Consider the following 11134-nt stretch of genomic DNA (forward strand, 5'->3'; position numbering starts at 1 on the left):
GTAAGTTTTTCCAACACAAAATTGAGATCCCAAGCAGGAGTAGGAGCTCTACGTGGGGGTCTTATATTCTTTGCCCCTCTAAGAAACTGCTTGAACAAAGGATGCGAAAACAAAGGTGGGTCACAATCATAGTGAGCTGAAATTGCTGCAGCATGAATCTTAATGGAAGAGAAGGACAAACCTTTGTCCAATAACTCAGTAAGATATTGAAGAGCCACACTCAAATTAGGCTCAGAAATCTCCAAATTCTTTGCTGTACTCCAAAATAAAAATCTCTTCCATTTTTCTGCGTACACTCTCCTTGTACTAGGTCTTCTAGCTTCCATAATCACATCTAAAACTTGTTGAGGAAGTTGAGACCTGCTGTGTTTCAACACAGAATATGCCAGGCTGTTAGATGAAGAGAGTGAAGCTTGACATTGAGCAGATGACCGTCCTTCTGAGATAACAGATGAGGAATCAGAGGTAAAGGCCATGGAGGCTTCTTTACCAGACTCCGTAGTAGTGGGTACCAGTGTTGCCGAGGCCAATCTGGAGCTATCAAAATCATCCTTGGCCTGTCTTGTCTGACCTTTAATAGTACCTTTGGAAGAAGAGGCAGAGGTGGAAAGGCATACACATGAAGGTTTTTCCAACTGAAAGACAGAGCATCCACTTTACAAGCTGTGTGATGAAACCCCTTTGTGCAATACTTTGGCAGCTGGTGGTTTAGTGGAGAAGCGAACAGATCTATGTCTGGAGTTCCCCATGACACTGTCAATTTCTGAAATACATGAAGATCCAGTTTCCACTGTGGGGATCCATGATTTGTCTGCTTAACACATCTGCTAAGGAGTTCTGTGCATCTGGCAGAAACCTTGCCGGAAGAGGTAGTTGCAAGCTTAGCGCAGTCTCCCATAAAATCATTGCTTGCCAGCATAGAGGATAAGAATGTGTTCCCCCTTGCTTGTTGATGTACCACATGACAGTTGTGTTGTCTGTTAGAATCAACACCTGCCCTGGAAGAAGTAACTCCTTGAAAGCCATTAATGCAAATTGGACTGCTAACATCTCCTTCATGTTGATATGTAGATGCTGTAGTCTGGCAGGCCACTTGTCTTGTATCCACTTTCCATTTAGATGAGCTCCCCAAGCAATGTCCGAGGCATCTGTCGTTAAAATCTGACTTGCCTCTGGCCGGGTCACAGAGAGTTCCTTGTTTAGGTGACATTCCTGAGCCCACCACAAGAATTCTTTTTGAAGGCAAGGTATTATTTGAATGACAGTGTCCAAATCCTGGCAGTGCTGTGTCCATACATTTTTGAGATACCATTGTAGCTTCCTCATATGCAGTTTGGCATTGGGAAGCACCAGAATACAAGATGCCATGAACCCTAATGCTTGAAGGACTGTCCTTGCAGTCAGCACGGACTGATGAGATAGTTGATGGAAGTAAAGTGACAGACTCTTTTGTTTGTCCGGGTTCAAAAAGGGCATCTGGGCTGCTGTATTCAGTCTCACACCCAGAAAGCACATGTCTTGAGAGGGTACTAGACTGGACTTTATTTCGTTCACAGAATACCCTAGGCATCTTAGCACTGCTATAACATATTCCAGATGCTGTAGAAGGTCTTCCTTTTCTTGAGCCAGAATCAGGCAGTCGTCCAAGTAAGGATAGATTTGAATTCCTTGAAGCCTGAAGTAAGCTATCACTGGAGCCAGAACCTTTGTGAATACTCTGGGCGCAGTAGATAAGCCAAAGGGCAATGCAGAGAACTGATAATGAGAATTTCCAGCTCGAAACCGCAGATACTTCCTGCAACTTAGCCTTATAGGCACATGAAGGTAAGCTTCCTTGAGATCTAAAGTTACCATCCAGTGATCTTTGCCCAGCAGAGGTAAAAGCTGTTGTAACGTCAACATCTTGAACTTGGGAATGTCCAGAAAAGTGTTGAGGAGAGATAAATCCAAAATTGGTCTCCACGTGTTCCCCTTCTTTGGTACTAGGAACAGGCGAGAATAAATCCTAGGCCCTTTCTGATACAGGGACTGGCTGAATGGCCCCCATCTGGAGTAACTGAGAAACTTGCTTGTGAGCCTCCTTGCTTTGTGGAGGAGGAACGTCTGGCATGCCTTTGAAAGGGGGCATTGTATGGAAATAAAATCTGTAACCGTGGTGAATGATATCCAACACCCATTTGTCTTGAGTAATTAAATCCCAATTTTCTTTGAAAAGAGACAGTCTTCCTCCCAAAGGAGCTGCCAGACGAGAATCTACTGGCAGCTGAAAAGACAGGTCATTGGGTCTGTTTACGAAAGGACTGACCCCTGCCCTCACCAGAAGTCTGAGCAGGTGAACTCCTGTTCTAGGCCTAAAAGAACCTTGAGCCCTGCCCCTACCACGTCTAGACCTACCCCTAGACTGGGAATCATAAGCAGGATATGTCCACCCCTTAGCAGGCCAATTTCTACTAAACTTCGGTGGCTGCACCTGCAAAAATCTTTAACAGTTTGCATAGACTTAGCTTTGTCCTCCATTTTCTTTAAAACTGCTTCCACAGGCGATCCAAACAACACATCAGACTGTAAAGGAGCATCCAAAATCCTTGTCTTAACATGCTCAGCTAAATTCTGATCCTTCAACCAGGCATGCCTGCGAAGAACAGAACTAGTAGCAGCCACCCTCGAGGAGGCCTGTACAGCATCAAAACCACATTGCAAAGAATGCTTATCCACTTGCTCAGACACATGAACCAAGTCCAGCAACTCTTTACACTCAATACCTTCCGCCAAAGCATCCACCTTAGATTTTAATTGTGAAAGGAGATAATTCTGATATTTTAGCATGTGAAACTGACAATTCAACGCTCTCATGGCTAGAGTGGAAGAAGTATACACTTTCTTTCCCCACCTATCCAAGGCCCTTGCCTCTTTATCAGTGGGAACAGGATTTTTAACCACAGAAGCCTTAACACCTTTAGGCCCTTGAGAAATAGTTTCTGGGTCCGCCCTAGGACTCTTAAACAAATACTTATGAGCTTCGGGCACCCTATAATACCTATCAGGCTTAACAGGAGCAGGAGGCAAAGAGTCAGGATTCAGGAAGCCTCTGCAAAACATCTTCCACCACATTCAACACAGGAGGGAATAGCTAAGGGCCTATGCTGGGGCAAAACAAAATTCCCTAAGCCTTTCCTGGAATCAGAGTAATCCTGGCCTTCCCATTTAAAGTGCTCCCTCATGGAATGCAGAGTCTCTGAAAATGAGAAATCCTCAGGAGGAGAAGCTGTTGGAGTGGAATCATCCACATCAGAATCAGAATAAGTAGGATACTCCTGCAGGTCTTCCAGAAGACTCTGAAGCCTCTGAACACTGTTCAAAACTATCAAACTCCGGTTCCACCCTAGGCCTCTTATCAGGCGGGGGCATAGAACCTCTAATCATAGTTATCAAATCTTCTGCCATTTTAAGCATATGTTTCTTAGGTACAGAACCCGAAATGCTAGGAGAAGCCCTCACTGAAGCTGAACTAGGCCTACCTCTCAAAGAAGTTTTGGCAACAGAAGGAGAGGCTCTAACTACCTTGGGAAGAGAGGGAAGAACAGTTACCTGAGAAGCCCCTTCAGCCTGGCCTACCTCCTGAGAAGGCACATCCTGTAACAGTAAAGTTTCTGCCTGAGACTCCATAGAAACTCCTGGCAAAACCTCTGGCTCCACTGAGCCTTCTAAAGAACCGACGTCCGGGACTGCCGGTTCATCAACCCTAGGCTTCACTGTTTTGTCCTTGCGCTTCTTGGGCGAAGCGGGCGTCGGAGCATCCGACGGCATTTTATAATTGCAACGCTTCCCAAACACTAACCTGGCACAGTCTAACCTCCTCTTAATAGTGCGTTTGTTAAACCTAGCACAAGAGCGGCAACCAACAACGGCGTGCTCAGGCCCTAAACAAGGTATACACAAGGTAAGGTAATCCCTATGAGGTATCTGTTTCCCACAAGAAATACAGTTATTCACTTTTTCGACATCCGGTAAAATACTGAGGCAAGAAAAACCAAAATGTTCCCAACGGGTACTTAGCCAACTCTGTTTCGGTCTGAAACTCCGGTTTCGGAAATATTTCAGAACGCCAACCTGCACTCGCAAAACTGCTTCTGCATCGGACCATGCGGCAAAAAAGACTGAGGATATGACGTCGGTCATGCGCATTAGTACCCTGACGTACTGACGTCAGTCTAATGCGCCCTGACCGACGTCAGCCTTATACTCTGGTATTCGGGCCGACTGGACGCGGACTATACCCAATAGTAAGGACTGCAGCAATGGAAAACGAAGAACATCAGTAATAAAACCAGTAACTTACTGTGGGATTACAATGCAATAATTATATTTGTGAAATATGACAGAACAAGAAAATCTGGAAATATTGGAATTTTTCAAAATTTGTTGGACTTGTGGGAGACCCTAAATTATATGTCCTACTTTATGTCATTAATGTTCAGAAAAATGCTTTGGGGAGGGGAAGAGAGGGAGAAAGCTAACTTCAAGTAAAAAAACATTTGCTTTTCTTAATAGTACTGTATTTGTGGTGTATGATTTTCTTTGCATGCTATTTTTAAGTGTAATGGGGATTGTACACAGGCATACCTGTCAATGGTACTGATAGAGAACGTAATAAAGTACATATTACAATTTTGGATCATATTCACAATATAAATTGCACGAGTCATAATTTCACAGGAAAAATATATAAAAAATTGAGAGGACCATGATAGGACCTGCCAGAATGACATGCAGTGAAGTAAACTATTCTGTACCTACTCGAATTTATAAGGGAGGGCTGTAATCCTATGAGGAAATAAACAAGAGTAGAAAAAGAAGGGGAAAGACAGACATTTAGAATTATTCAAACTTTATAACCTTGCCAACCTTTAAAGATAGTCTTGACAACTACATTATACGCATAGATGGTGTATCTGCTTGTTGTCAAGGATACATTTTTTTTAACCACTACATTGTTATAATTACAGTGCACTCTGACAGCCAAAAATGATAATGTCACAAACTGTAACCAAAAGCAGAAACATTTATGATATTAGTCGGAAGTCCAGTCATTGGTTAATCGTGATTGCTAGACAGGATTTCTGAAGCACTTAATACATTTAAGGAATAAGCATTGCAGCTCTGCTCAGTGCTCAGGACAAAGGGTGGGGGTGACAAGAGACACCTAATGACAGCTGTGACTGCAGATCAAATAGAATTAAGCAATGACCCAAAGTTGTAGCAGGAGTATACTAAGCAGGCTGGGGACAAGCACTAGGGTTATCTCCAAGCCAAGCAAGCTCGAAACCTCGTACCTGCCATCATAACGAGCCACCATAAATCCTCAAACAGACACAGATACTGTAAGACAGAATATCCCATCTTTGCCAGCTCATCTTTACCCTTTCAGTTTCACTTAAAGGAACATTGGTGAATATGGTAACCTTGTGGGGGTATAAAATGTTCCGTACACCAAGTCTTACATTTCCATTCCCATGCCTGCCTAATGTGATGGTGCATAAATACTTTTGTGATTAGGGCTTGTAAGGAAATATGCACTTGCAAATTTTGGAGATATTTCATTGGTCCAGTATTAAGAACTGAACACACAACCCATGTTATCAGTGACAGTTTTAAAATACAAGCATTATTAACCCGAGATATTGACAGAATGAGTGAATTAATATACATTTTCATAAGTCAAGTCTATAGCTATTTGTCATTATTTATTAAATGTAATTCATCACCTCTCCAAAAGTCATCAGTTTTAGATACTGAGGACAAAGTACAGTCTTTCTATAGTGCTAATGCTAACTGCCATGTATATTTTTTCATAACATAAAAAGAAGAAAACAGAAACAGTAAAACAACTCCACAAAGAAAAAAATAAATCAACAACTGATAAAAACCAAAATTGAAGACAAACCACACTGGCAACTGTTCAAGTTGATTAGCGCTTTCGTTTACTGGCAAATTGTAAACTTCTTCAGATAAAACAGCCAAAATATTACATTCTTTAAATAGTGTAGTACAATATGATGTCATAATTGTATAATTCAATTATTCAATAAAACACTTAACTTTTAAAGAAAAAAATACACATATAGAACCAAATAACTAAATGCTAACTACATGATTATTAAAAATTTATACCCATTATAAAATATAATACATGTATATGCATAAATACATATACATAATACTACCAACTACCTGCAAAGTGCTTTTAATTTCAACAAACTTTTAATTGAAATCATTTCATTCAGCCCTGGTGGTGTGTTTGCATCAAGCTTAAGCTGCCACAAGATTTCTTTCTCTTCCAGTTTTAGGCTAGATGGACCTCCCCTCTCAGTATTATAAACACAATCAATAATCACAAACTGAAAGTTGTGACCAGGGTTATGTGTAACATGTCTAGCCAAAGCATTAAGGGATTCTGTTTATTAATAGCATAAATATGTTCACGAACACGATTCTTGAAGCTTCTATCTGTTTTGCCCACATAAAATGATGTGCAAAGGGCACAGATTCCCAAATAAATCACTCCTTTAGAGTTGCAATTGAATTTATTATTAATATAAATCCTATGTTTCCTTATTTGGATGGAACCAGCAGTTTTAATATATTTACACCAAGAACAAGATTCACATTTGTACATGCCACAATGGGGTTTATAAATGGAATTACCCCCTTGTTCCAAAATCTCCTTCAGGTTCAAACCCCATCTATAAGTAAATCTAGGTTCTGGTGCAACAATTTTGTTAATTTCCACATCATTAAGTAAGAAACACCATTTTTTCTCAAAAATGTGTTTCAGACTTCCTACCCCTTGAAAGAAAGTAGTAATGAAATTAGAAAGTGAACATTCGGACCTTTTCTCCTGATTATATACCAGACCTGAATTATTTACTTCCAACCCTAAGTGTTCATTTGTACCTAATTCAACACTAGGGTTAGGTTTATTGGCCGATAAAAGGGGGAAAAAATCACCATTAAATCTTTTCCTAGTGACTTCATCTATCAAACCATTCAATAATTTCTCCGGGTATTCTCTTTTCCTAAACATCCCCTTCAAAATTTCACATTCTTCATGGAACTCAGAATCCAAACTAGTCATCCTGGATGCCCTTACAAGTTGCCCTTCACTATGCCCCTTTTGGTGATAGGGGTGACAACTTGAAAATGAAGGAAAGAATTAGAATATGTTGGTTTCTTAATATTCTTGACTTTATTTTTTTTGAAGGCAAGTCTTTCCCTAAAGAAACATCCAGGAATGAAATGTTATCACAACTAAACTCCCAGGTAAATTTTAAAAATCGGTCTTACTCACTACAGATTCAATCAGAGATTCCACTGAAGTCCTATCACCTCTCCATAAGATAAAAATATCATCCAGGTATCTGGTGTACCAGATAGCATTTTGGATGTAAACAGGGTCGGTGAATAGAAATTTGTTCTCCCAAAAGGCCATTACAATGTTGGCAAAAGTGGCCCAAGACGGTGAACCCATCGCCACCCCTGACTTCTGTAAATAAATCTTTTTATTGAAAAGGAAGTAATTGTTTTTCAGTACCACATCCAACAAATATATAATGTTATCAATTTCTTCATATTCAACTTGTTTATATATAAGAAAGTCCCTAACCCAATCACACCCAATGTCATGGGGTACGGATGTGTACAAATCACAGACAACAATGGTAAGGAAATTATTTTGACTATCAAAGGGGATCCCATTGATGGCTTTCAAAAAAGCCCATGAATCCTTACACACTTGATGTTCACTTTTCAGAATCTTTTGCAACTTGATGTCAATGAATTTGGCACAACCACAGGTAATTGATTGACGGCCATCAATAATAGGCCGGAAGGGTGGTTTTTCAATATTTTTGTGGATTTTGGGTAATCCAAACAAACATGGGGTTAAAGGAAAGGATATATCCAAGTATCTAAAGGTATCCATGTCAATGCGGCCATCTATAAATAAGTCCCTAACAAGACCAGAAACTTTACAGATAGCCCCATTCATCTCATTCAGAGATACTTCTGAATAAGAATCAGTTTCCAACAATTCATTCATGCTGCTGATGTAGTCATCTCTGTCCATGAATACCAAACCCTCCCTTGTCCGGTTTCATGATTCTGACATCAGTAAATTTCAAACTTTCAAGAACATCCCTTTCTTCCCTAGTTAGATTGATATCCTTGGGTTTCATAGGGGCTTCCGCTAAATTCCTGATATCATTCTCACAAACTTTTCAAACAAAGCCAAGGTAGGATGCAAGATGGGGTTAAATACACTTGGTATCCTCAATTCTGTACCAGAATTTACAGAATGCTGGTTGTTGAATACTGAATTTAAGTTTAACTTCCTTGTAAAGATTTTAAATCCACTAAAGCTTTTTCCACCTTAAAATGAGTTGAAGGAACAAATGTCAAACCTTTAGCCAAAATATCAATTAAACTTAATTCAGGTAAAAAAGAAGAGTAGTTAAAGATTTTAAAATCCCCTGTGGAATTAAACAAAACAGAAGGAAAATTGTTAGTTCCTAAGCACAATTCAGGGCCTAACGTTTCCTCCTGTTGTTCTTCCTCTTCTTCCACTGTCCCTGATTCCTGTTCTGATAGGGCTGTTGTTTCTGAATGGTCCCCGAGGGTATTTGAAAATCCCCCTCCCCCTCAAAGAAATCAGCGTCATCATTTTGATTATTAAAAGATGATTTTCTAGATTTACTAGCAATACGTTCGCTTCTCCTAATAGCTGGGGGAGGGTTACCATTCTGATTTAAATTATTACTAATACCCCCATTTGCATTGTCACAAAATGCAACATTGTTCACATTAGTATTTATTTTTAACCTATTGTTCCCCACTGGTGGAGGTGGTGGGTAGGGTGAACCTTTCTCATAAACATCATAATCTCTTTTAAGTTTCTTTCTTTTATTTTCTTGTATTTTCCCCAATACATTTTCCATGCTGGAAAATATTCTTAAAAAATCAAATCTGTACCTGGGAAAATTAGGATCATTCCTTATGAGGTTGTCAGTTTCTGCAAGCTCTTTTTTCAAAAGCTCTATTTGTTCATTGTAATAAATAATCAGGCACTCCATATATTCAATACTATGCTTATCAAATAAACAAGTCAAAGTTTTATAAAATGCAGAGTTAATAATGACACCCATAGGAAACTTCCATTGTCGGAGCCCCTTAGGTACCTGTTTCCTTTTAGAACATTCAGTTAAATATTGAACTTCAATTTGTAACTTTTTATATTTAAATAACTTTGCATCATAGACTTTTAACTTGCTAGAAATGTCCCCAGTATCAATGTCCGAAACAGTACATTCATTTCTTCCATTATTAGAAGTATTCTGCTGTGTATTAACAAAATTGTCAGGTTCTTTTAACCACTCATCCAAGTTTGGTAGGGCATGAATAGTACTTACTACAGGGCGGGATGAATTAGGACGCATCAAGTTTTCGTCGTTCAAGTTGTTGTTGCCCATATTTAACCCTGCTGTATTAACTTGTACAGGGTTCCCCGAAGTATCTTTCGTTGTTCCTTTTTCGTTGACACGACTGGAAGAAGAAAAGGAAACAGCATTCCCTTGCTGTAAATGGGCCCCATCACTGAAATTTTGCAATGTTGTAGGTAAACGGCCCGATTGGTTCACATTTTGTGGAGCTCCATTAGGCGCTCGCAAAGAGCTGCTCGGTGCTTGCAGGGAACCAGGGCTGACGTCACTATAGCCCAAGCTCGTCGCAACTTGATGCGATAACCGGTCAACACGTTGTGTTAGCAGCTCCAAAAGGGCAGTAAGCTTGCCCATTCCAGATAGCTCATTAGAAGTTCCAGAGCTTGAATTAACAATATTGGTCATGTTTGTCACAGTTCCCAAGTTGTTGCTCATACCTTCCTTGAGCCTACCCTGGCTGTTAGGGCTATTAGTTAGTTGTGTTCTCTCCAAAAGCACACTAGGAGATGTCATATCATTCAAAGCAGGTAGCAGTTCTGAGGCTGAGGAATCATCAAATAACAGCTGCGAAGCAGTGCTGGAAATGCCTTCCATGAAAACAACTCCACAAAGAAAAAATAAATCAACAACTGATAAAACCAAAATTGAAGCCAAACCACACTGGCAACTGTTCAAGTTGATTAGCTTTAGTTTACTGGCAAATTGTAAACTTCTTCAGATAAACAGCCAACATATTACATTCTTTAAATAGTGTAGTACAATATGATGTCATAATTGTATAATTCAATTATTCAATAAAACACTTAACTTTTAAAGAAAAAAATACACATATAAAACCAAATAACTAAATGCTAACTACATGATTATTAAAAATTTATACCCATTATAAAATATAATACATGTATATGCATAAATACATATACATAATACTACCAACTACCTGCAAAGTGCTTTTAATTTCAACAAACTTTTAATTGAAATCATTTCATTCAGCCCTGGTGGTGTGTTTGCATCAAGCTTTTATAATTATATTTTATAATGGGTATAAATTTTTAATAATCATGTAGTTAGCATTTAGTTATTTGGTTCTATATGTGTATTTTTTTCTTTAAAAGTTAAGTGTTTTATTGAATAATTGAATTATACAATTATGACATCATATTGTACTACACTATTTAAAGAATGTAATATGTTGGCTGTTTTATCTGAAGAAGTTTACAATTTGCCAGTAAACGAAAGCGCTAATCAACTTGAACAGTTGCCAGTGTGGTTTGTCTTCAATTTTGGTTTTTATTAGAAACATTAGAACACTTGACTGTTGTGTTGTTGGACAGTCAAAATATAAGAACAACACAAACCTAGTGAAAAACAAACACCCAGCAGTTAGATGGAAAACCAAAATATTTAATTAAGGATAAAAACTTCACACACCTTATTGGGATAAAATAATAATAAAACAATTAGTGTCTCACTGCCGGGTGTTTGTTTTTCACTAGGTTTGTTGGACAGTCAGTCAGAGAGGAGAGCAGAGGCAAAGTAATGCATAGACAGAAATATACAGATTATTATATGTAGCAATCCTGCTTTTTTTGTTCAGCCACAATGCTTTGTCTTTTTCTTGCTCCCTTATGTTTATAAAA

At 39.0% G+C, this 11134-nt stretch overlaps 1 protein-coding gene across 1 annotated transcript in view; it reads left to right on the forward strand.

Moving 5' to 3' along the window:
• Positions 1-7312, forward strand: part of LOC122814993 (oxysterol-binding protein-related protein 8-like) — a 182931-nt gene extending 175619 nt beyond the window's left edge. The window contains exon 14 of the mRNA XM_044087247.1: positions 7262-7312. Coding sequence (XP_043943182.1) covers positions 7262-7312 — 51 coding nt within the window. The remainder of the gene's footprint in view (positions 1-7261) is intronic.
• Positions 7313-11134: the final 3822 nt, after the last annotated feature.

Source organism: Protopterus annectens, chromosome 11.part0, assembly GCF_019279795.1.
Source record: "Protopterus annectens isolate FY-2018-M chromosome 11.part0, PAN1.0, whole genome shotgun sequence".
Classification (NCBI taxonomy): domain Eukaryota; kingdom Metazoa; phylum Chordata; order Ceratodontiformes; family Protopteridae; genus Protopterus; species Protopterus annectens.